The sequence below is a fragment of the Colobus angolensis genome, unplaced genomic scaffold (genome assembly GCF_000951035.1).
Source record: "Colobus angolensis palliatus isolate OR3802 unplaced genomic scaffold, Cang.pa_1.0 Scaffold434, whole genome shotgun sequence".
Lineage (NCBI taxonomy): Eukaryota > Metazoa > Chordata > Mammalia > Primates > Cercopithecidae > Colobus > Colobus angolensis.
Genome location: NW_012117755.1, coordinates 1,925,125 through 1,952,595, shown reverse-complemented (window position 1 = coordinate 1,952,595; position 27,471 = coordinate 1,925,125). Strand labels below are relative to the sequence as shown.

At 32.4% G+C, this 27,471-nt stretch overlaps 1 protein-coding gene across 1 annotated transcript in view; it reads right to left on the bottom strand.

Annotated features, from left to right (window-relative positions):
- Nucleotides 1–27,471, bottom strand: part of DMD (dystrophin) — a 2,170,472-nt gene that overhangs the window by 1,249,915 nt on the left and 893,086 nt on the right. The window contains exons 38-41 of the mRNA XM_011957103.1: nt 16,846–16,968; nt 14,395–14,532; nt 11,583–11,735; nt 10,555–10,737 (exon numbers count right to left, since the gene is read on the bottom strand). Of these exons, the coding sequence (XP_011812493.1) occupies nt 10,555–10,737; nt 11,583–11,735; nt 14,395–14,532; nt 16,846–16,968 (597 nt within the window). The remainder of the gene's footprint in view (nt 1–10,554; nt 10,738–11,582; nt 11,736–14,394; nt 14,533–16,845; nt 16,969–27,471) is intronic.

Genomic DNA, 27,471 nt, shown 5'->3' with positions numbered 1-27,471 from the left:
GCAAAAAAACAACATCAACAAAACTCTGTGTTAATTCAATAAGTAAAACTACATCTTGATGCTGGAACCTCTGCCCCTAATTTTATGGGATCTTAGGAAAGCTGCTTGACAAATTTTCATCTTTTTAGGCTATTATAAGAATAAGAGATACCCTTCGTAAAAATTTAGTCTTGCATATTTCATAATGTGGAATGATGGTAATATACAAGAAACATAACTGATATGTGTAATCATTTCCATTATGCTAAGAAAAGGGAATGGAATACGGATATCCCATTAATGTCCATAGTCACAATGAGAAGTAACAAACTGTTCCCAAATAGTTCTATTAAATGTAACAATTTTTCAAGGTTGTAGAATTCCAAGGAAGATAATACTAATTTTAGCTAACCAAGTTACTTCATCTGATGCCAAAAATGAGTTACATTTATTTTACTTTTATCAGTAACACTATATGATAGTAAAACTGTACATATCAATAACTCATCACTTAATTTTGTATTTATATCCAATATTTCTGAAAAATATACAATTCGTAGATTTTACCATCAATATTTCCTAAAGAATGTGCTAAATTTCCACTTGATAGAAAAATTTGACAGTATATTACTATGTTTTTTTCTTATGTTTATTAATATATTTGACAAGTTGCATGATGACTGTAGTCTATTAGTGTAACTTTAATTCAGAAGATAAATATAAAATTGTAAATCTAACATAGCCATAATCTAACTATAAAATAATTGTGAATAGTGAATCTAGCTTGACACATTTATTCTGCTATTTTTATTTAATGTGCTACTTGAAGCCAGTCATTTGAGACAATATTCAAGAGGTAATATGTTGTACAAATCACATATAAATGGTAAATTTGTTTAAACTTTCAAGAATACTAAATTGTAATTAACATCTTATTTTGTACATAGTGATGGCTTTGGCCTAGAGATATTCAGAAAACACAAAATCCTATATTCATATAGTTACTTACTACCCTTGGTGAGTTCAATTACTGTTCTTAAGTCTCAGTTTTCTGTTGGGATTATTTGCTTTAATCTTAATAGCTTATGTATTTATTTTTTCCTCTACTATTCAAAAATTGTATTCTATCAATGTAATGGTTACTATAAAATTCTTAACATGCACAAGAAACTTCATTCTAAGCACAGGAGAATCTTAAAATGGCTTTATTCATTATTGATTACTTATTTTATGAATTAAACAAATATATACTGTGCACCTAGCTAATGTTTTGGGTGTTGAGGAAACAGTATTGCAAAAAAAAAAGACAAATTTTTTTTGCATTGTTGGGTTGGAGTTCTACTTCCAGATAGGGAGATAAATACTCAAGAAGATAAACAGGGAAAATATTGAGAACTTTCCTGGTCATGCACTTTATTGACAAAAATAAATGGGGAAAGCATGGATAAAAAGTGTGTGTGTGTGTGTGGTGAGTACACATGAGAGAAATTCACTGAGAAAAACACTTTTGAGTAAAGAAGTTAAGGCAGAAATGGAAAGAGCCACATGGATAAACGGGGGAGGATTATTTTAGGCAGAGGTAGCACACAATGCAAAGGGTGCATGTCAGATCTCTACAAACAGCAGCAAAGGGGTCAGTGCAGGTGGAGCAGAGGTAAAGTATTAAGAGACAAGGCCTGAGAGTTAAGAAGTGGCCAGCCAGGTCAGATAACCCTTGAAATTCATGAAGGGTTTTGGATTTCACTTTAAAATAGATGGGAATTCATTGAACGGTTATGATCAGATTTAAATATGATTTATATTTTCAAATGTTGTCCCTGTTTATTGTGCAGAGATAGTCTAAAGAAAGCATGCATAGATTTTTTTTTTCCCTGAAAATTTGAAAGAACAGTGCTTCCACTGCATTTGAGGGGAGAATAATTTTGTTTAATCAAGTCATGAGGTCGGATGAAAATAGCAAGACATATATAGAATAAATAAAAATGGCAAGTGCCCAAGGACTGAGCACTGAGGCATTTCAGCATTAGAGAAGTAGGTACTACCTATGGGAACTAAGAAACAATACATAGAAAGGTAGGAGGTAAACAGGATGAAAAACTTAATCACATTATCAAGTTTCACCGATGTTCAGCATTTTAGTTCTATTGTTTTTTAATAGACACTTTTATACACAGTAAATGTTTAAGACTTTTCCATTTTTTACTATTTTCACACATCATTCTCTTTTGCAGCTTAATCATCCATCTTGAATCATTCTCCTGTTTAAAGACCAGTCTTGACGTCCTCTAAAGAGAATTTTACACTAGTAAACAGTTTGCGTGTCTGAAAAGATCTTTATTTCAATGTTATTCCTGAAAGAGAGTTTCTATCAGTACACAATTCTAGGTTCCTATGTGGATGTTCTTTCATTGTTTTTGAAAATGTTATTCTACCATCTTCTGGATTCTATCATTGCTATAAAACCAGGTGCCATTTTAAGTGTCATTACTTTCTAAGGAAATACAGCAGTATTTAAAATTATTTTTATTTTTTAATTTTTGGATTCATCAGATTCATCATTTGATAGTGATGATCTATACTTATATTTATTTATTTTTATTTATCTTTTCTGCTTGAGATTTGTTCAATTTCCCAGTCTGAGTATTGGGATTTCTACTAATTTTTGAAAATCCTAAGCTATTATCACTACAGACACTGCCTTTTCTCCATTGTGGGTAGGATTTATTTATTCCCCTTTACAGGCTGAGGGAAGCCCTTGAATGTTCTGACTTTAAGCAGGGGTTTCATTTTCACCTCTATATTACGTGTTGTTGAAGGTCACATATTTTTTCCTAAAAGGTCTTGAAAACTTCTTTCTAGCCATTAGGCTCTCAATCCAGGTTCAGTTTCACATAAGATGAGTTCATCATTCATGGCACATAGAGGGAAGAGAGGTTCCACCATAGCTCAGCTGTGTATTTAAAACGTTTTAAAAATTACATTTTATTCAGAATTTCAATTCATTCGAAATGAGGGGTGAGGGATTAAGTCAGTCTGTCATCTTTCTGGAAGCTGATCCTCGTTGAACATGTGTCTACTTAAACAACCATTAAACTGATTATACTACACAACAAGACACTAGAACAAAAAAATTCTGTAGAACTAGTTATAACCATTATGATCATCAACAATCGAGAAAAACATAAAATGTTAGCTAATTTCTTTCTTAATCCTTGTAATATGTTAATCACAAAATTGAGCTGAGAGAAGAAAAATTCTACAAGCAGCTACATTCTGGTTCAACATTTCCCTTCGCAATCATTATTAGTCTTTTATATTCACAACTCCGTTTACTAAAGAACATTCTGTCTCTAAATAAGAAAATCGTTTATCTTCCCAAATTCTCCAAGGATGTTTCACTGGCAGCTGACAATCTTTGTTGTTATTTCAAGGCAAAGAAGAAAATCCATGTGGCAATTATGCAAAGAAAATGTATTTCCCTTAATTTTATTCTCAAAATGAGTTGCTTTTATTACATGATAGGAGATAATATAAAAAATGGGTAGCAGAGTATTAAATCTAGGCTCAGACATTATTTTACATAAGGTGGTGGCAAACAGCTCTGTTATTACTTTTCTTGTACATCTCTTCTTAAATTTAAGGAAATCCCAAACAACAGAAGAAGAATGATACAGTGATGTTTTTCCCATTTTTTTCTAAAGAATATACCTTTTTCACTATCACTCAAACAGGAAACCTTTCATCAATCTGAAATGAAATTTCCCTTTTCTACTGCAACTGTCCAGATGTGAAAGTCTATAGAATCTAACCCCTTCATAGAAAGTCATAATCCCATTAGCATATCACACACACTAGAAAGTTACAGAGTAAGGAAAGTTTGCTTAATCTACTGTTTACCAAAATTGTTTAAACACTGAAATTTTTCCTTTTTTTTTTTTTTTTTTTTAATAACTCTCACCATATTTTGGGAAGCAGTGAATTCAAGTTTCATGTCTTCCATTCCTCAGATGTGTCCTTGGACAAATCTCTTAAACACATTTATGCTAATTTTTCTTACAGTAAAATGACAATGAAAATGATACTTGAGAAGGTTGTTACTGTGATCAAACTAGATGCATGTGAAAACTCTTTGTGAATGTAAAATACTATTCAGATTCAAACAACTTGAAAAAGTTAGTGGAAGAATATTCACAATATGCGGTTGTTTATTTTAAAAATTTATTCACTTAAGGACAATTTTTCTGTTTTGTTTTTGAGATGGGGTGTCACTCTGTTGCCCAGGCTGGAGTAGTGGTGTGATCTCTGCTCACTTTAACCTCTGGCTCCCAGTTTCAGGCAATTATCATGCCTCAGCCTCTGAGAAGCTTGGATTACTGGCAACCGCCACCAAGCCCTGCTTTATATATCATATATATATAAATACATCTAACATATAAAACATATACATTATATATAAAATACATAAAACATATATATGCTATATATAACTATATAACTATATATAATGTATATAACTACATATAACTAAATATACATAACTACATATAAAACTAAATATATATAACTATATATGACTACATATATATAACGTGTGTGTGTGTGTGTGTGTGTGTGTGTGTGTGTGTGTGAGCCAGACTGATCTGGAACTCCTGACCTCAAGTGATCCGCCCACCTTGACCTCGGAAAGTGCTGGGATTACAGTTGTGAGCCACCATGCCCAGCCAAGGACTATTTTAAACAACACATTTCTTGCGGCATTTATTCTACAAACAGGGTTAATTTTCTATCAGCCTTCCAAGAACATGTATATTTTGGAAATGTGCACTTCAATTTCGCTAAAATATCCTATTACAATCGCTCTGCTGTAGGACAAGCTATCCTTTGCAATACAATATTGTAACCCTCTTCATATTCACCCTTCACCACCTCACTGTTATGTTCCAGAAGCTTTGTCTTTCCTTAGTATACCTACTTCCAGAAGTAACTGTAAGAGAAACTGATGTACTGAACAGCAGTCTTAAACTCCCAATTTGCATACATAAGTATAGGGAATATAAAATATTTAATAACAGAAAATACTTATATCACCAGATTATACATCAAAGTTCTACTAATATTCATTGTTCCTAAATGAAAGGATATCTAAATAAGTTATAGCACCTATGCAAAATTCTAGGTGAAAAATATTCCACTAGAAAAATCTGTTCATAGGTACTGATATGGAAATGAAATTGCTTGTGTTTAAGTATAGAAAAGAAATCTTTAGGCCTCTATGTTAGCAGAATAGCACAAAGGGAGATAAAGTATGAGTAACAGAAGTGATGGGAAGGGGCTACATGATGTAGCAGATCATAGGATTTCATTTAAAGAGTAATGGGCAGGAGAGGCCTGATATGATCTCATTAACACTTTAGAAGGAGCTCTCTGACTTCACCAGGGGGAAAATGGTGTAAGTGGGGAAAGACTGGAAGAAGGGGTTAGAGGCTGTTGAAGTAATCCAGATGAGAGACAATAATGTTATAGATTAACATTTCCATAACAGATACTGAGGAGTGATTTGATGCATTTTGCAGGTATATCCAACAAGAGTTGAAATAATTTACATGGTAATGTAAGAGTAAAGAACCGTGAAGGATGTCTAGGTTTCTGATTTAGGTAAATGATAGTGCAATTTAATGACATCTGGAGATGTTGGTAGGTGCCAATTTATGTAGATGGGGGTGGATCATTTATTTTTCACTTGGCTATTGTATGTTTGAGATGCTCATTAGGTATCCAAGATAAGAGCTTGTTGGATATAAAATGTTAAACACCAAGATCATATATTTGGTATTTGATGTCATAACATGTTCACCTGAAGTGGAAATGTATTTAGAAGATGGACATTTTTCTTCATTGAGGTGGACTTTTTTTTTGTATTTTTTGCTCCTCTTCTTGGAAAGGTCATACACGTATGCATATTTCAGAGGTTTAGCACATTTTTGCTATCTAGAAGCATTATAATTGGTAATAATTCATATTGAACACATTATGCACAAGCCTTATATTTGCTGATATTAGGTAGAATAAGTCTTATATTTGCTTCATCTCCCTTTACATAGGATATGTAATACATAGGATATGTAATAAGTCTTTTATTTGTTTTATCTCTCTTTACATAGGATCAGTTAAATACTGCATTCTCCTAGTATTCTGTGTTTTCCTTGGTGGCGCTGACCAAATTTTAGTACTATAAGCTTTTTTTATAAATGTTCTTATTTACATAGAGAAAACAATTTTACACAGCTTTACATAGCCGTCTCCTTCCTTCTAGTTTCATTTTATTTTACACAAGTATATTGTTTAGGAATTATTTTAGCAAAAATCTATAGGTAAGAAATTCTTAGTTTTTGTTTAGGTGAAACTAGTTGTATGTCTGGAAATATTTTGCCTTAATTCTTGAATCATATTTTACCTGGTATTTGAAAATGTGCCTAGCATTTTGAAGATATTATTCCACTATCTTCTAATGTTTATTGGTGATGAGAAGTCTGCAGTGAATATTGTCATCCTGTAAATGTTCTTTGGTCTTTAGTAACCTTTATGATACCTTTTTGGTTATTGATACTCTGAGTTTCATTCAGAGCTAGTTGGTAGACTTGTTTTTATTTTTTCCACATTGGTTGACCTTTATTGAATTTGAGGATTCATTTAAGTTTACATCTATTCCATTTTATTAAATATCATTAATATAAAATATTGTCTCTTCCCCATAATCCTCATTTTTTCAACTTGAAACTTCTTTCATGCAGATGTTTGAGCAATTAATTATATTTTCATTTCTAGACTTTGTTTTTTCAAATCTTCCCCTTCACTTTATATAATGGCCTATTCTTACTGGAAAAAAAATCCATTTAATTTTTATTTTTGAGCATTAAATATTACTGAATATCCTTTGGTGATTATCCTCTTATCTCTATTTTCTTCAGGTATACATTCCCCTTTTAATGTTTGGCATCTGATAACATTGCTTATAATTTTTTTCCATAATAATCATAATTTTAGTTTGTAAGTTTATCTTGCTTAGGAGTTTCACATGAGCCGTGGGGGTTGTAGTAGTATCTTCATTATACAATTTTGTGGTTGAAAATGCCTGGGCTCTCTGAGGTTATTTTCCAAATGCTACAGTGAAGCATAAAAAGGTAGAAACAATTGTCTGCTGTGGAGTTTCCAGTGCCTTTAGGTAGAAGAATCCAGACAGAGGTCAGTGGTGGAGTTTATGGAAAATCATGCCCTTTCTTGGCAGTTATCAGATTTGTGTGATATTTCCTGTGTTTATTCTGTGAATCTAGAGAAAAGTATCTGCTTATATATTATGGAATCAAATTTGAAATTTTCACTGAACAAAATATCTGTTGCTAATATTTTAAACAAACAACACATACTTCTCTTAATGAACTTATGAAAATATTTAAAAAAACAAAGATTATGTCTATTTTCTAATGTTAATGTATATACAGAAAGGAGAAGAAGAAGACTTTGATGCATTGAACCTACATAACGCAGCAGGTGTTTGGACAAATACTACCTTATGTAATCCTCACAAACATCTTATCTCCCTTGTACAGATGAAGTAAATGAGACTCAAAATGGTTTATCTATGATCATACAGCACTCAAAATCACTGGGATTCATATTCAACACCGTTTATCCAAGAATTAATTTTACTAGACCACACTGCTGTGATAATACATCATATAGGAATATCTCTTTTCCTCAGTTTACACTCTGTGTTTGGTCTTAACTGAGGTACCTAGTTTCTAAACCAACAGGAAATACATTAGAAATGTTTGGAATTCCTAATTAAGGCAGGAGTTTTCTCATTGTGAATATCTGGTAAAATTTTTCCTGCTTCCTCCCAGTCTCCTGCCTCTTCTTTATTATCTTCAGGTTTGCCCTGAGGACCATAATTTGCAGATACCCTCTACCATGCTTTGGTCTAGCATTCCTGTGTGGCTGGGCGCCTCCTCATGATTGTTCCCTCAAAGTCTCAGTCCTTTTCTGAGCTTTATTACTACTATATAGAGCTCTGACATGGACAGAGTCCCCTATATGCCTTAATTTTACAGTGTTTAGCAGTTCTCTGAGTATCTGTGAAATAAGGAAAATTAATTTTTCATTTTAAACTCACTCAGCTCTCACATACTAAGCACTTTAGGAGTACCGCTGACTATTTCAAATTGTTGTTGTAAAGACATGAAAGATTAACTTTAAGCCTAGAGTTTATATCTAGGAAAGAAAACAGAAAGGGACAGTCAGGAAAAATAAAAATCAAACAATTAGAGAAGGATAATACAGGGGGAAGTAAGAAATTCTGAAGCTATGGGCATATGCTGCATCAGAGCCATTGTAAGGTTATATCAAATACTACTTTTCGTTAATCTGCTTACTGTGACTACCACAAATGACTCTAGTGCATAAGAATTGAGAAAGATAACTCTAATCAGTGGCCACAGTGAAATTAGTTTCAAAATGCATTGACAGTTGGTAAAGTATAAAGATACAGCTTGAATATTTCTACATCCACCTGTCTATCTACCTACCAACCTATATACCTATTTATCATCTATTATCCTTCAGTTCTAATTAAAATCCAATGCCAAATATAACTGTGATATTAAATTGATTATTCTTCATACAAATTGTGATCACTTTATTATCGTGGATAATTAAGAGTTAACACAAAAATAGCCCCCTTCACATTCTGAATTTTGAATTTTGTATCTTTAATATATAAAATTTAAGAATAAATCATTTATGAGGAAAATACATCCTATAACTTTACTATAATTTTTAAAAAATATATACTGGTTCACATATGCTTCCTTTATTTCACCAACCATTATTACGTTGTACAAATATTTGTTGAATATTTGAATATTGGACATACTGGACTATGTCTACTATGAATAGGGACATAATGGCATTTGAAGTAAGCAGTTTAGGGAGATTTTTGATCTTGTGCCTATTTAGCTATAAAGCATTGGTAACTTGATTAGTTTGCAATGAATTTTAAACCTGCATATTGGGTGTGTCAAGACATGGGGAAAATTGGAATGGAGAATTGAGTTAGTAGTCAGATAATCCAAAGCAAAGACTTCCCCTTGAATGATCTATTAAATTGAGGTGAAACTATTTTACTAGAATTTTCTTTTTGATTGCCTCAATCTTTCGCTTCATACTGCATCTACAGACACAGGCTTGCTGATTAGTGTAAGGTTATGTATGACACATTATGTTCATAACATCTAATATGAAGGATAATAGGCTGAAACATTCAGCCAGGTGGAATTAGATTTCACATGCAATACAGTTTCAATATTCCTTGTATTCTTCCAATTGCTCAGAATATTCACCTGATATTAAACTTTAGGGTATTAAATTTAACAGAAAACAGTGTATTTATGAATTTTCTTGAAGTATAGAAAGAAGTCACGATAATGTGCAACATACTTCCCTTATATGTTTATAAAATAAAGTTATGGTAATTGCCTTTGACATTTTAAAAATATACACCAAACTAAATGGAACTGACAATATCACAGAAGAAGTTCCCAAGAAGTCTCATACATGGGCTGAACTCTATGCAGTTGTTATTTATATAGGGCAAAATGGTTGAGTATCTGTTTGATTCATATAATTTCACCTAACTTAACTATAAAGCCTTAGTTTCCAGACTTTGACTTCCTGGTTTTGTGAGGAGTAGTACTTTCTTGTATAATTACAGATGACGATCATTCCTCTTCATCTTACAAGAGTTAATAATAGGAACAAAAATATACCTGTCAGAAAACCTCTATGGTTTATAGCCTATTACAAATAAAGAACTGAAACCAAGCTAACAATTCTGAATTGCCTTTTTAAAGAGAGAATCATACACATTCCATTCAGTTGTCTGAAAGAAGAGCAGTCACTCCTTTTTGTTTTGGCTGGGAACATTTCAGTAATAACATTATCTGATATTGTTCAATCTGCAATCAATTACCAACCATCTTACTAGGCATCCAGTTCTTTTATGAGCACTGTAGCCCATTAAGTAGTCAAACCAGGTGTGAGGACCAAGTTATTATTCTTCAAGTCAATGAGATAATGGCTTATGCAGGTTGACATAAGATGTACCACAAAATATTTATTATTTATCATGTATACATTAAGAAAGTAAAATCAGCATGGGATGATCTCAGGAAAGCAATACATATTTTTTTGGATTAGACACTGAAGTAAAGTGAATGTATGATAAATTGACAAATTAACATTGTCAATGTTATGAAAAATGATGTAGCAAAAAAAATTAAGATGTATTTTCATTTTTGATAAGGGGTTTTTCCTATTATCTGTTAACTTCTTGTGTCTTTAATCTGCAAAATCAAGCACTAGTGTTACAGAAGCCCAAAGTGAGGGAAACTACTCACTTTCAGAATGTACATTAGAAGTTTAAAATTGCACCCAGATTTTTTGTCTCTTTTTTATTAGTAGGCCTCTGTTAATAGAGTAGTAGTTGCAAACACATACGTGGGTTTGCCAGTAACAACTCACAATTTGTGCAAAGTTGAGTCTTCGAAACTGAGCAAATTTGCTCTCAATTTCCCGCCAGCGCTTGCTGAGCTGGATCTGAGTTGGCTCCACTGCCATTGCGGCCCCATCCTCAGACAAGCCCTCAGCTTGCCTACGCACTGCATTCAGCTCCTCTTTCTTCTTCTGCAATTCCCGATCAATTTCCTATTGAGCAAAACCAATACAGGGCCCAGGGCAGTTAGCTAACCATATCAACCGACTTGCAAGCAGCAAATACTTCTCTCAGAAATTTCAAAGGCTGTTGTCCCTTTATTGTCATCCTTTGAAGTTTACAAATATGAAAGGCATGACTGCCATCCTCGCTCAATAATCCAAATATTATTTCTGTTATCCTTTGAATGCTTGGTTTTAGACATTCTAATTAAGTAAATATTTAAATTGGTCTAACATTTTCTTTCTTCTAAATTCCTCTGGTGTCTTGGGATTTGAATCAATTTGGAGTGATAACTCATTATTTATTAGGGACCATCCATATAGAATATAATTTAGAGGGTAAATGAATAAGTCATTTATTTCCTTTTTAAAGGTTTGAGGAACTCAACAAAGAACGAAGCAAAATAAAAAGTGTAAAATAACAGAAAAAACATATTTAGACAATAAGCAAATAAATCTATAGAGATTTAACAGTGATGTGAGAAGATGTTCTGATGAAATGAATGTGCTAACATGAGTAAGAAGTCGTCCATATACCGATAAGTCATTAGTTCATCTGGAACAAAGATACACAAAGTCAATTACAATTTTACCAGAAAACACATCACATTTCTTAAATCATTTTACACAGTCTGAAAGTAAAACATTTTATTCATTCAACATTATGTCAACTGAATAACACTTAATACATTTACTGAAAACAACACACAATACAAGGAAATGCATCAAATCAAAGAGAACATTAATAGAAACAAGAACATCAACATTTTAAATATGATCTTCACAGGTTAAACTGTATAATAAAATCTGGTATTGACATTCTAAAACAACATTACCTTTATTTTCCTTTCATCTCTGGGTTCAGGTAGGCTGGCTAATTTTTTTTCAATGTCATCCAAGCATTTCAGGAGATCATCAGCCTGCCTCTTGTACTGATACCACTGATGAGAAATTTCTAGAGCCTTTTTTCTTCTTTGAGACCTCAAATCCTGTTCATGGTGCAGACATTATTAAAATATCAATATATATGTATAGTGTACGTCTGGCTGCAGTTATTTATCAAAATAATTTGTGTCCCTCATCTTTTTGTACAACTTAGGTTAACTTCATATTTATATGCAAAATATACAAAGACTTAATTAAATTGTGTATTCATGAGGCAGGACCCATGTATAAGAAGCTAAGAAACCTGAATAACACACTTAAAGTATTTTCTCTCAGCATGTTCAAACTTGCTTAAAAATCTCGTCACATTTAATTGACTCTTAATGAGCTAATTGTTGTGTAGTTTATATGAAAGAGTGTAATATATGAATACAATTGACTTAACTAGATACAAACTCACAAACCTAGTGAGTTTGTATTTGACTTAAAATAGGTAAAATTCTAAAATGTATATTTTTAGCCTTGGGACTCATCAACAAAACTTTATGTACTCAACCAACATATATTCATATATTTAGAAATGCCTACGTAAGAATTTCATAGGCCATTAATATTTGATTATTAGAAATATAAAGCCATTTTAGTTGTCTTATAAACTGTTCCAAGCTGTGTGTGTAGAAGTGTCACCATTGTTCATATATTTGTGAACATAACAAAAAATTATGTTAGACAAATGCTTCTCCTTCCAAGGCTTGCATAGCCAAATTTATCTTACTGTACCAAATCATGCTCTAAATGCAAAACAATTAACTGTTTGAAAAAAGAAAACAGAAAGTGCATGCTTTCAAATCAATGTGATAAGACTAATTTAATAAATCAACAATGGGGGGAAATCAGTCATCATGCTCTTTGCGAGCACACATAATATCTTCTGTGATTAATAGAATTAGTCAAATGCCATTTTATAATTCATGGGAACATAAGCTCTGCATGCAGCTTTCATTTCTACAGAAATTAGCAATTAGGGTTTTATTCATAGGTTTAATTCAAGCTAAAAAAATTAAATATCAGAAAACTTCTAAAAATTTCATTGCATTGGGAAGTTTTGACCTTCTCTAAAATATTTCGTAAGGACCAGAATTCGAACCATTTGACAGGTTTAAAAAGTTATTGAATATGTTGGTATAGACTGCTTTGGCAAGTAGGGTTGACTTTGATTAATCACTTATAGCCTATATTTGCAAGAATGACCTATATTTCATTATCAAGTTTGTTTAAAATTGGGGATTTAAAACTTGCTGTACTTTTCACTTTATGTTGAATTTTCAAACCTTCTGAGTCAGATCGAATGCTGCTTTTTTCAAAGGTAACAAGATACAGTCACGTGAATTAGAGTTGAGCCATGCCTTATCTGTGACATAACTCACATCTTTGCCAAGAGAAAGGGCTTGGTGGTCATAAATCTGAAACATCTTTCATTTCCTAGGCGCAAAGTGATGCATAATATGTAAAATATTTAGAGACATCATGTAGATTTCTTTAGAGGAATGCCAGATAACCATTAAACACTGCTATTCAGTAGGACACATGCCATCGTACTACCAGTGTAGATACTTCTGAAAGCTTGCTCACAGTTGGAAGGGTGTGAGTTACATAGCGTTCCAATTTTCTAGACACATTACGGTGTGCTTTTGCACTCCCTTGAGGAAGAGGCCTTTTCTGTTTACTATATTTATCAGCAGTTACCTTCAGAACACCTGCTGGCCAATTAGATTTTCCTTGTGGATTCCTTGCAGGCACAATATTGTGTAATTACATTCTCAGCAGTGTTTATCTGGTTGACTATAAGGGGAAAGGTTTTATTCTCTTATTTGCATGTAGAAAGCAGACTCCATCTACCTACTAGGTGGACCGACCTTCATAACTACATAGCTCCAAAGAGTGATTTACAATGAAAAGCTCAGCAATGAACAGTATTAGAAAATCAGCCATGCATGCAAATAGTGATTATTGCAAAGCATATACAAAATAAAAGGTTCTTTCACAAAACTTTCTACTTGTCTCGTCTTGAGAACTTTCTAGATATTGTTATAGAAAAATTAAGTTTATCCTGCTCTTCCTGTACAATCCAGATGAGTCACGTGGGGACTTGAAGCCACATACTACACTGCTTAATATGAAAGTAGCAGTTCTTATTCAAAGGCAGTAAGATTATTTTTGAGGAGTCCTATATAAATGAAATTCAACTTTTGTAGACAGTGAGTTGCAAAGAGTGACTTTCTTAAAGGCATAATAAAGTTTTAAAAATAAATAAATGAAAAGAATCCAGGGCTTATTAAACAAGTATCAGGTTACCAAAAAATTGGACCTAATGTAAATAAAATCAATTAAGTAAAGAAAATAGGAATAATGGATACATGTAGATTGGTTATTCTGGCAGGTAGGCAGGTTTTTTTAATATAAAGTAACCGATAAAAATAAAGCATAATAGAAGATTAAATATATAAGTACTATGAAAGCAATTCCATCTTTCAAGTATTACTTAGAAAAATCTGTCTTTAAAAAGCCATAATTTTTAAGCAACACATCTTTCAAAATCAACCACCACTCAAAAATGTTAAATAAAGCACACACGTTGAGCAGAAAAAGTGAATTTCTGATGACTAACAGTCTTAAGCAGATTTTATTAATGCACAATATATTTTACCCTATATATTAAAAAAAAACCACAGGCAAGGTATATTATAATTTTAGCTCTAATACCTTGAGAGCATTATGTTTTGTCTGTAACAGCTGCTGTTTTATCTTTATTTCCTCTCGCTTTCTCTCATCTGTGATTCTTTGTTGTAAGTTGTCTCCTCTTTGCAACAATTCTTTTACAGTACCCTCATTGTCTTCATTCTGATTAAAAACAACAAGTACAGTCTTCATTTTGGTTTTTAAAAAGCTGTACATTGTTAACAGAGATAATAAGACATGTTATTTAAACACACACAAAAAATCCAATTTAAAACTTTCATGGAATGTTGTAAGATACTGTGCTCATAGCCTTTATTTTACATTTTGTACTTTAGGTTTTAAAATTAGTTTCCTCCCCTCTAGTTGTAAAGAACACATTTTTAGGGGCACCTGTGGAAAGATGGGGGAGTGTGGTACTTCATCATGTCAGACAAGTCATGAATTACTGTGAAAGTATTCTTTTGGCTTTTATAGTGTAGTTCTAGAAATTAAAAAATTAGAGAAATGAGCTAATGTTTTTATAATGTTAACTGATCCATAAAGGAATACAGATGTGTATTTGTGACTGAGATAACAGCAGATCTGAAAATATTAACACACAACTACATTAAACTATTTTGTTTTAAATGTACACTAATTCCTATCTAATAATTACTGCTTCATTTCTGAAACCTACATGCCCAATAGGAGAAATATCAAGATATTAATAAAAATGATGTGTTAAATTACCATCAAATAATTACTAAAATATCTCATATATGCATGTTAATTTTAAATAAATATGATCAAATAACATTAAAATACGGACTGGAAAATGGCTTTAAACATTTTCAATGGGTATTTTATTCCTTTACACTGCAAGAACAATATCTTAATTTTCTTTACTTCGAAACAAAATGTTTTGAATAAATGCTGGTCTAATACAGTCACATATATGGCCATGTGATTTTTCACCTTTAGTTTTCTGTATTTCAACTCAGAATGTGAAAACTTTATATCAAGTTGTCTCACCATGTAATGGTACTCAAGGTACACTGATGACATAAGGAAAACAAACAATAAATTTCAAAACTCACATGTATTTGTGTGTGTGTATTACATTTCAAGGAATTACATATTATATATTTAAATTTATAACGCATAAACTTCAACACACAACTGAGGACTTATTCATTTTGTATGGGGAATGGGATTATTTTTGTCAGAGACTGGTCAATAATCTAAAGAAATATGCAGCATAATATGGACACATTATATACTTATCATAATATAGGCACATTATATACTTAAAGTCTGTGAAAGACTTCACTTATTTTAAAATGTACTGTAAAAGTCTGTAGCCTTTCTAGGACTGAGGACAAAAACAAAAACAAAAAATTTAAAAAGCCCACTTCACTTCTTTCCCTATACCAGTTGAGGGCTCTAGGGTAGTTGGTGGTCAGCCCAAGAGGTAAGCAGTACTTTTTTTCATCTCGGTGCCCTCTGGTTTCTTCTTTGACCTGAAGTAGAGATTGTTGTAACTCAGCAACTTGGAAAGCCTCTTCTTTCTTTCCAGAAGCTGAGTGAGCCACCAAACCCCATGCATAGGGAGTACTGACTGAGGCAGCTCCAGGAAGTGGGAACTAAGATTGGTGGGAATAGTTCTCCTATTGCTTCACACTTATTACCTAAAATTTATATATTGCCTTCTGATGTCACTTTCAAGCCCTGTCTGAGAAGGCTCTAGCACTGATAAATGTAAAGGTTAAGAATGCCACAGAGGTGATGGCAGTGGAAGAGGGGAAAAACTGTGAAAAGGAGGATGAAGAGAGAAACAAAAGTCAGTTAATAAGGATGTGATATAAAAATATTCAAGCCAGAGAGAAATATAGTAGGTATTTTGAAATTAGTTGGGATTGAAGGAGAATATTCTGAGGCTGGGAATAGCCCACATGATCATATTTCTTTACTCCCATGAAATAAGCAGCATAAATTTATACAAATTTTAGACATATACTAACTAATCAACTATTTGGTAAAACAACTTTGTGTGAAATTGTAATAAATAATGTTCATATTATACATTATTCCCTCTTCATTGAAATAAATGTTATACTACCAAAAACATTGCTGATACAAAATGTCAGTCATCTATGATAGTTGAGTATTTTATTAAATGTTTAGGTTATTTTATGATTTGACTCCTTTTTCCAATTACATTTTGCCCTTGATAAGTTCAAAAGTAGGACAGGTCAAAAGAAAATTGCTGCGCTATTTATTAGAAACCGTAAGTGCTCCTATATTACCATACCATAGTAACTCAGCATTCGTAATAAAAGGTCAACAAGAATACTCTGCATTTATAAAAGTTATTAGAATCATAAAATGTGTAAGATGTTTTCTGAAAATTCAGTTGGAGACTTGGGTTATGTAATTTCTTTCCAAATATTTATTTTCACTCCTAGTTCATTCACACTTTTATCACAACCAATTTACCATATCTTTATTGAAGTCTTCCTCTTTCAGATTCACCCCCTGCTGAATTTCAGCCTCCAGTGGTTCAAGCAATTTTTGTATATCTGAGTTAAACTGCTCCAATTCCTTCAAAGGAATGGAGGCCTAAAAAAAAAGATAGTGCTAATTTAAATCAAAATTACTTTTTATTAGAAACATAAACCAAAAGAAATACATTTATTCAACCTCCTGTTGCTAAACTAATCACATGCATTATGTTTCCATATTATGTTTTATGAAGGGTTTTGAAATACAACTGGAAAAGTACCTGAGGATGCAAATAAGGGGAAACATTTAACATCACCAGAGCTGAACATACATGCAAGATAGCACAATTCATCATTTGGTGATATCAACAACAGTCAATTTACAGATACATTTGAATGGGCTAATTTTTAATATTCTAAAGTCAAATTTGATCTTATTTTAAATATTCTGATATAAATACATTTGGTTAAATATGCCTCATTCATCAAATAACAGTAAACTCAGGTAGAAATGCAGAATTGTCATCTTAGCCCTAGAAAAACTACATGGCAATCTGCTCAGATGTTTCAAATTACATTTTTAGCATAGCACAATTGACAAGCATGCTCTTCTAAGACAAACAATCCCATTAGCTTGCCTTAGGAACAGTTTTGTTGGTGATGCAAATAAATTCAAACGAATGAATCTAATATATTTCACACAAAGAATCTATACTTTTCAACCTTGGAAACATCAAAGTTTCTTTACTTTTGAATTGATAATGATCATGATCTCAAAAGACTTTAAAATCCCTTGACTTTCTAAACAAAACCCTCGAAAAGGAGTGATAAGTGAAAAGACATGGAACATCAAATATATATTCAAAAAAGTGGGCAAGATTTAGTTATTAAATTCTGTTAATAAAATACATTGATGCTCTCTCAACTTCTATGCTGTATTTCTTTCCATTAAAACACTAGAAAATATTTTATATGTGATAGCTTTTGAAAACCCACAGATGACATACAGAAATCTGATTTGCTTTCAGAGCTAAAACTTTTTACTTTTGTAAAACCAATTCAGTAATGACCCCTGTGTCTTATGCCAGGACGATTACATTCACCAAGTTTGGTCCCCACCTACCCTTCCCCAGTCACATTCCCAGACAGAGGTTGAATTTTTATTAGATGGCAATTTCTTGTGAACAATACGGATAACAGTAAAAGAAAAACTAAATATCTAAAGGTAATAATCTGTCACTACTGAAGAAGTGAATAATCAAATGCTATTCATGATGACATGATTCTCATATGCAACATGAATAACCACATATCTTCTAGGTACTTCTACCTAGAAGTACCCATAAAAGGATTTATGAGATAATTTTAAGTGACCTATTATGGTAACAGTTTTTAAAACCTAATGATCATTTGCCATTTGAAATATGAGTTATTTGAACCAATATAGATTGGTAGTGCTATAAACATGCTTAAAGTTTCAATTTCTGTATTATTAGCAATTATTGTACTTTAAAATCATACATTGTTTACATGGTAAAAGATTAACATCCTTCAGAATTATAACTGAATAATTATCAATTTGGTAATATTTTGTTATTAAATGGTTGTTCACATTTGCTAATATTGAATGAAAGCAACTGCTCTATGTGATTTTGTGAATATATAATGATAAATAACGCTTAAAATAACTTCTATTGTGTACTTGGATGTCAGAAGAACATAGGTCTATTTGCACTCAGATTTACTGTTTTATTCCACTGCTTCTTCTCTAGCTTCTCTCTCCATGAATTTAACTTCTATGAATTTAAGATGCAATTTTCTATGAATTTAACAATATTTTATATGTTCCAAATCTTTACCCTAAGCTGCTATCTCACTTTTGAATTCTCATCTAGACTCTCCAATAGCCAGCTGAATTTTCACTTGAAGTTTGACATTTGTAGTATGGAGTTCATTATCTTTTCCCCAAACTACTTACAATACTAACTTCCCTAGTTCTGTTAATAGAAGACCATTTCTCTCAGTCATTCAGGTGTAAAACATAAGTCATGTTATTTTTTAATATCTCACTCTAATGTCTAACAAATATCAAGTAAGAGTCAACTGACTTGCTTTGGAGGCTCCATCGTTGTTCCTGGTCCTCACACAAAACTAGAGCAATAAGCTTTGAACAGATGTAAAATCTCCTTTCAGTCAAACCAGTTCCAGCCTGTGCCCAACGATCAGCTTACTATGTTTCAAAAACCTTTCTTTCATTATGCTATTTATTTGCTGAAGAACCTTCTGCATCTACTGAGTATAAATAGAATAAAGTCCGAACTCCAGCACAGCAGTCAAAGCTTCCCCTAATCTTGCCCCAAAGACTTTCCAGCCTTATTTAAGTGTTCCTAATATAGACCTTTTTTGCGGGTCATTTGGTGATCTTCTGTTGCGCCTCCTTCAATGCCCTTAGAATACTTTTCATCTTCTGGTGAAGAACATAAACTTCTGTATGAGAATGCATGGATTGAATCTGGGCTCTACCATTTACTAGCTGAGGGAATTTAGACAAGTTATTTATCCTCATTGAACCTCAGTTTCTTCATAACATGGAGATAAGATGAATATCTACCTCATAGGGCTGTTACTAAGATCAAATATGTTAGAGTGGTGTCTGGTATATAATAAAAGCTTAATAAATGTTGACTATTATTTTCTCTCAAAATTCTATGCATACATCCAATATAAATACATGCTCTATAAATCTTGGGTCTTATTTGTTTCCTCTCAAAATCCTAATCATCCATTGGCTCAGTTCAAACCCTTCCTCCCTTGAAATCTATAGTTTTAAAGAATAAAATAAATGCTTATTGATATAATGAGTCTTTATTTTACCAAGGGATTTGACGAAATCATAACATTGTAATGGTGAACATGGAGGATTTTAGATTCCAGTTTGGTAGAGTTACATCATTCTGAAGAACAAAACTACTGATTAATTTATCTGCGGCAATATAGAAAGTGGTATCATGGCCTTGCATTTAGTTTACAGTGTGCAGTTTTTTTTTTAAATCAGGAATTATTTGGAGACAGAAAAGGCATACAACAGGTAGAGTGAGTGGGGTGTGTTGCCTAGACATCCTATGGAGTTGAGTTTCTCATGTTCAACCTAGAGCCATTCCTGGTACATAGTAAATATTCATAAGTAAATGTTTCCTGAAAAAATAAGTGAACAAAAGACTAATAATTGAGAGCCAAAATACACATTTCAAGGAGCTTTTATGGTGACATGGAATTTTAAATAACACAGTTTCCATGTAGAAATTTCAAAAGACCTGACTGGTTAGCATTATATGAGTATGTATGTTAACTGCTGCCCAAATACTAAGGAACATGATACCACCAGGTAAACATAAAAAAGGGGAAAGATGTAAAAAGAGCTTTGGGAGAGACTACCAAAAAATGAATAACTAATTATTCGGGCAAGATAATGGTAACTTAGACTCCTTTAGTTCAACGTGTAGGATCTAGATTTTCCAATAAAAGACTACCGTGCATTTTGTTAAAAAAAATTATGAAGATTAAGAATTTGAGTAATTTTATTTTGTGTGGTTTCAAAGTGATTAACTAAAATCAGTGGGCAAAAATTATTTGGAGCCTAAATTTTAGGCTTATATAAGAACATCTGATCAGGATTGCAATTTTTTAAAAACACACTGATTTTAAAGTAATGCTAAATGTTTGTAAGCAGGGACTAGATAATGATGCATTCAGTCACATTTTAGGAACAAAATCCTTTTCACACAGATACTTTCTTAAAATTTTATAACCTTACAGTAAGTTCTTGTCTCTAAATTCAAGTAGAACTTTTATAGTAGTGCAGCTCAACAGAAATATAATACAAGCCACATACATGTAATTTTAAATATTCTAGTTGCCATAGTAAAAATAAAAAAGGGATAAAATTTTAATTTTATTTCACTGAGATGTACAAATTATCATATAAACTCATAATCAATATAAAAATATGAATATTTCACACTTTTTTATATTGTCTTCGAAACCCACACATATTTTATGCTTATTTATACATCTTAACTTGGAGTAGCCAAATTTCTAAAGCTCAGTGGCCACATGTGGTTCGTGACCACCTTATTGGGCAGTCTAGAGCTTTATTAACCATTATAACATTGAAAAGAACTAATAGCTCATAATTACTATGAATAAAATAGTGATGTTTTGTTTATAACTTGTGGTGAATGTGGATTATTCTTACAGTATCAGTCTTATTATCTTGCATTACGTTTTCTGAGTGAAATTTTCAGGCAGTCCTCGGGGTATAGGAAAAATTATGGGAGTGGGATTGACCCGTTATTTCAGGAGTTTCTATTCTCATTTATGTGTATCTTAGTTTGTGTTGCACTACTTTCTTATAGACATGAGTATAATACTATTTGGCTTTCAAAGATACATGCTTTGTCTCTCTAAACAAATTTTCCATCCTTAAAGTTGGCAATATGTCTTATACTACTCTACTTTCCAGTGAAAACACTGTCTTTTATTTTATACAGAAAAAGGTGCTTATTATATCAATCAGTAGTTTTAGAACTACCTATATTTAATTAACCAGTGACCAATTTTATAACCAAAATAAGTTTATCAAACCAATTATTTTAGCTATGTTATTGGCAGGATAGCACCATCCATTTGACAGCCATGTGATTAGTAGTCTTTGGACACAAAGCGTTGAAAAATAATTCATTGCTTTTCTTAAGAGTTCACTAGTTCAGCATTAGGTTATGCCCGTTCTAAAATAGGAAACACTTTCCCACCCAATTAAAATTTTACATGTCATTCCTTGGTCTTTACTGTCTTTGTAACTTGGAATTCTTATGCAACTTTACAAAGGAAATATATAATAAGAGAGCATTTATAATTTAACAGCTCATTCTTGAGTCACCAAATTTTAAAACACAAAGTATATCATGCCTGCTTTTCAATTCAGAATTATGATAAATTGTCTAAAAGAGTTGAAAGCAATGGCTGACAAATCATCTTAATTATTGGGTAAGTTACTTCTACTGACTTTAAAGGAAATAGATGACCACAAAAGAACTAGAATCACAATTAAATCACACAATGTTAGACAGTGCACACAAAATAGGTTTTAGTTATATAGAAAATGATCAAACAAAAGTTATAATATTGTATGAGACAGTATATACCAGCATAGGTTCTGGACACTTTGATTTTTTACTTACCTTTTAAGAGCTTTATAGCATGACTGTGCAGTCATACAAAATACATATAAATTAGAACACAGGGAAGTATAATAAATGGGTCAATGGACACATAAAGAAGAGACAGAGAAACTGAGAAAGACAACACTTTGTTTTCCTTGATTTTTTAATGTTTCAAATTGCTTAACAACTATTAATTGTGCTTTGTTGGATTACTTAAGGATTAATGAAATTTAAGGCTCTGTTGAAGTTTTGGCATTAAAGCTGACTTTTATAACAAGTTAACAAAGAATAACAGACTGAAGAAAAGCAAGATCAATTACAAACTGATTCATTGTAAATTGAAAGCATTCAAAATTACGCAGACACACTTTATTAGTTTTAAAATGGAAGCTTTCCTTGGTTAAATATTACTTTGGCATGCATAGATACACTAGCATAATAATGACTGTGTTTACACAGACAGCAAGTAAACATTTGTTCATCTGGACTATGGACTCTTAATAATCACGATAAGTTACCACTATATTCAAATCACACTAAAACCTAAATTGAAAATAAATAATCCAAGTGCTACAGATTGGTTTAAAATTGCTTCAAATCCATCAGTCTCCTTTTTCCATTCTGCAGCTTTGAAAATTTATTTATCATTACAATATTGATATAGAAAAATAAGAAGAATTCATGGAAACCAACATGAAAAATTTCAAGGACAAGCAACACCCTATAGTACAGAAAAGACAGACTGCTGATATGATATGAAGAGTTATTTCACATCATTCTATCTGCAGAGGAAAAGAACTTACAAAAATTCATAAAAGTATTGGAAAGATACTACATCTATGCTAGAAGAAAGATTATTTAAAATATGGTTTATAAACTTATTTATTCTATTATTTTAAAGTTATTAGAGCAGACTACAAGAAAATGTAAGAAATATTATTTTTAAGATTAAATAAATTGACTCCAAATAGTGACATTTCATTGATTGCATTCTTTTCAGAATAGGTAAAGTACTGGTTTACCTTTAACGCTTTGGTGATAAAAATGTGAAAATGTGACTAATTTGTGAGGCTAATTAGAAGATATTGCCCAGTAGATTTCAACTGATTTTGTATTGATGAGATTAATTTCATGCTTGCACATTTTAAAATTGGATGCAAAATATATTCATGGGTCAAGAACCTACTGCCTACTGTCTACCTTTCATAAAGTTTAACTTAGAATAGTTATCTATTTCACAATTACATGAGTTTTTGGAGTAGGAAATGAATTAAAAGAGGAAAACATTTAACTCTAAAATATATAGGGGAGATAAATGAAAAGGAAAAACATAACACTTTAAGCAATTTTGTATTTTAAACTTTCTTTTGATTTACTTAGGTTGTTTTCCTATTTCTTCCATTCCCCCTTCTTCCATTTCTTCCTCCCTGCCAACGTTTGTTGTTCTCATTTTTAATACAAAAAGTGCAACAAAATCACTGTATTTGCAGTGAAACTGAGTATGTTCAGACTAACGCATAGCAGACCAACAAATAATATTTGATGCCACAGAGGCAGTAAACTATGCTGAGTCAGCGTACTGAAGTGGACAAAGCAATGGACTGAGATCTAATATTTTCTAACCAGACTGTCTGACTGTGAGAACTTGGGCAACTCATTGACTCTCTCATAACCTCCTATAAATATCTGAAAGTCTCTGGTACAAAGCAAAATTGCTTTTCATCTACTGACATTGATCAGGGGATTAATTTTCCTTTATCAAAGGAGAACAATCAAGATTCACCAAATAGCTTTAATTATTTCAAATGTTATGCTAACAAGACCCAGATAATTTTATCAAATGACACTGCTCACCAAATTCAATTACACATCTACTTTAAAAATATTTTACATGATTACCAAAGGGATTTATTAGCAAAGTTTCAATGGAATTAACCTTGTTATACAGATAACCAATTACACATGTGGAAAAATAGGCTAGCATAAAAATTATGTTGTTAGGTTCATATTTTTCTTATTCATGGTAGTAAAATAAAATTTGCAGATATTATATAGTTTGAAACAGTGATCTGTTACTATTACCTGAAGATATTAGCTGTAAATATTACATATTTAATACTCTACAAATTATGCAATATTTACAAGTCTTCACCTCAGTTTTCATCAATTTTTTATAGAAAATTGTACTAAAATGAATATTTATATACCTACAATGTACCTACAAAAATTTAAAAAATTAAAAGAACATATATAACAAGAATACTGCACCAACCTACAAAAATTAAAAAAGTAAAAGACTATATATAGCAAGAATACTGTGCCAATTAACAAACAATATTATTTTCCATCATAGAAAGTGTTAAGTTATAAGAGATTGTGAAATATCAATATATTTGGATGGACAAATCTGACTACCGAAAATTAAGCTTTAGTTAAAATTTTTCAATCCAATAAATCTTCATTTGACCTTCTAGATCATATTTACAAAATGCATCATTTATTTCCCACTGAAGTTTAGGAGAGCGAAAATAATTAAATTACTGTTTATCTATTTTCCACATATAGAACCATATTTTAAGACAGATTAGGCCCAATCATGTGTTTCTTTTACTTGATATATTCTACATTACATGTGGAAGTCACTGACTCATAGCCTCCTATAAACTCATGAAACTCTCTCATCCAAAGAATGATTACTTTTATATCTTCTGACACTGATTGGAAGTAAAAAACAAAACTTGATAATTTATAATTATTACAGCAATTAAACAATGAATATTTATTTGATGCCCAATTGTCCAAATTTCATACTACAGTTGTAATACATATATATAGAAACTGCTACATGAATAGTGATTTTCAAGGCCCATATGGAAATTAAAGAACATATGCTACATATATCCTATACCAAATAAGTCTTAGTAAAGGATCAAAGTCAGAGAGAAAATAAGTTCACTTTTTTCTGGTTAGTATCAATTTCAGAATAAATAATTTAACATTTCAGCTCCTTAGAACAGTGAAGTATATCTAAATCTCTAGAAAAATATAATCTAAGCAAATTTTATGTATAAATTACATAGTATTTTATAACAAGTAAAATAATTGCCTTTATTAATAGGACATACCTAAAGTTTGTTTAGCCAAATTATTCTGCAGCTAAGTATTACAACAATAAAAATATAACTGGATGCATATTTTATTATTGAAATTTATTATTATTTTTTTTTTTGAGATGGAGTCTCACTCTGTCGGCCAGGCTGGGGTGCAGTGTCGTGATCTCGGCTCACTGCAACCTCCGTCTCCTGGGTTCAAGCAATTTCCCTCCTCAGCCTCCCGAGTAGCAGGGATTACAAGGCACCCACCACCACACCTGGCTATTTTTGTATTTTTAGTAGAGAGGGGGTTTTGCCATGTTGGCCACTTTGGTCCTGAACTCCTGACTTCAGGTGATCTGCCTGCCTTGGCCTCCCAAAGTGTTGGGATTACAAGCGTGAGCCACCACACCAGGCCTATTATTGGAATTTATATGCAGGCTTTCCTACTCAGAGTTAAATTCTGAGTCACTTTTGAGTTCATTATCTTCTTGGGTCTCATAGGTTTATGCTGAATTGTTACCTCCTCTGTGTTGCTGGAGTGGCTGCTAAATTCACTTACCAGGCACTCACTCTCAATCTACTATCCATGAACACATCTTGCCCTACCATTAAACAGCAAGCTCCTTGAATCCATCGTATCTTACCTAGCAATAGATCCCCCACACTAGTAAACACTGTTATCAGAAAATAATATATGGTTAGTGAGAATTCATCCTGATTAATCCCTTTTCTCAATTCTTCTCTCATTAGTGCTTTTAGATATAGCTCAACTAGCCTCACTCCCAAATTGCTGACTCCCTTTCTCCAACTTGACTTGTAGAGGAATGGAAAGGGGTACAAATGTCATAATCAATATGAAAAACTAATCAGTTTATTTTTGTCTTCCCATGCCCCTTCCTATACTTCTGTCTCCTATCACCTTATTTTCCTGATGGTATCCCCTTGCCCTCAGCCATGCCACTGTGCTCAGGTGCCCTAAAACAGAGACAGTTGAGACAAGGAGTCTCTCCTCATTGATTTTATCAATTTTACTCAGGGTTCTAATACTATCTCTGATTCACTGTTATAATTCTGATCCTCCCCAATAAAACTGCCATTTCCTCACATCGATTTCACATAGATGAGGAAAAAATACGCTTTTTTCAAAGTCATCAGATACTCTTAGGTAACCTTGATAAAATGGAAATAGGCAGCATCTTTATGTATTTTAAGGGGCGTATTTGGGATAAACAGAACTCCCTAGTACATCTTAAATTCAACCACCTGATTATCTTTAAGGCTGGTCCTTGCCATGAAAATAGCAAAGACACGATTTTCTGACTCCAGTCGATTACAGCAGAGACCATGGGAAATCAGCTATTCTTTCATTTTTTCCCATCAGTTTTTGTCTCAACCCTCCAAATATGGCCATTCAAGTCTAATATACATAACGATGGAAATAACTATTGATATTATTTTTAACCATTTCATATCTATACACTGATTAATAGATTTTAAATATATGTTTTTACATATGTTACATCATTTGATCCTCATTACAATCTTTAGATTAAAATAAAACAGGCATCATCTCCCTAATTTTGTAGCTAGAAATGAGGCTGTGAGAGGTAAAGGGGCACATTCAAAATCACCAAGTAGTAATGTGTTCAGCTAGTACTCAAAGCAGGTCTTGTGGCTTCAAGTTAAGTACTTTTTGCTCGCACCATACTGCTCCTCATTGAGGGCCAAAATTAACATTACAGAGAGTTGCACTTGGACAATCAAGTCCTCAGCCAATCTGAACAGAGGATCCCTTCACTCATTGCTTTCTGGGCTTTGGAATTCCTTGTCATGAACAGTCCTTGCAGGAGACATGGGAGTATACCTTTGTATTCTTCAACAAATGGTAAATCTAATGTCAGTGAATTTTCAGGGTAAGTTATTTCTCTATTCAAGGGCCCTTTATAGTTACGTTCTAAAGGTTATACTGAAATTAGTCATTACAATGAGTCTATGATCTACTCGTGTTCAATCCCAATCTACTTTATTATAATTTTTATCACCATAGTTTTTTCTTCCAGGTTACTCTTCCATGAAACTCAGACATAGACTCAACCATAAAAGAGTCACATTCTGGCCGGGCGGGTGGCTCAAGCCTGTAATCCCAGCACTTTGGGAGGCCGAGACGGGCGAATCACGAGGTCAAGAGACCAAGACCATCCTGGCTAATACGGTGAAACCCTGTCTCTACTAAAAAATACAAAAAAGTAGCCGGGCGAGGTGGCGGGTGCCTGTAGTCCCAGCTACTTGGGAGGCTGAGGCAGG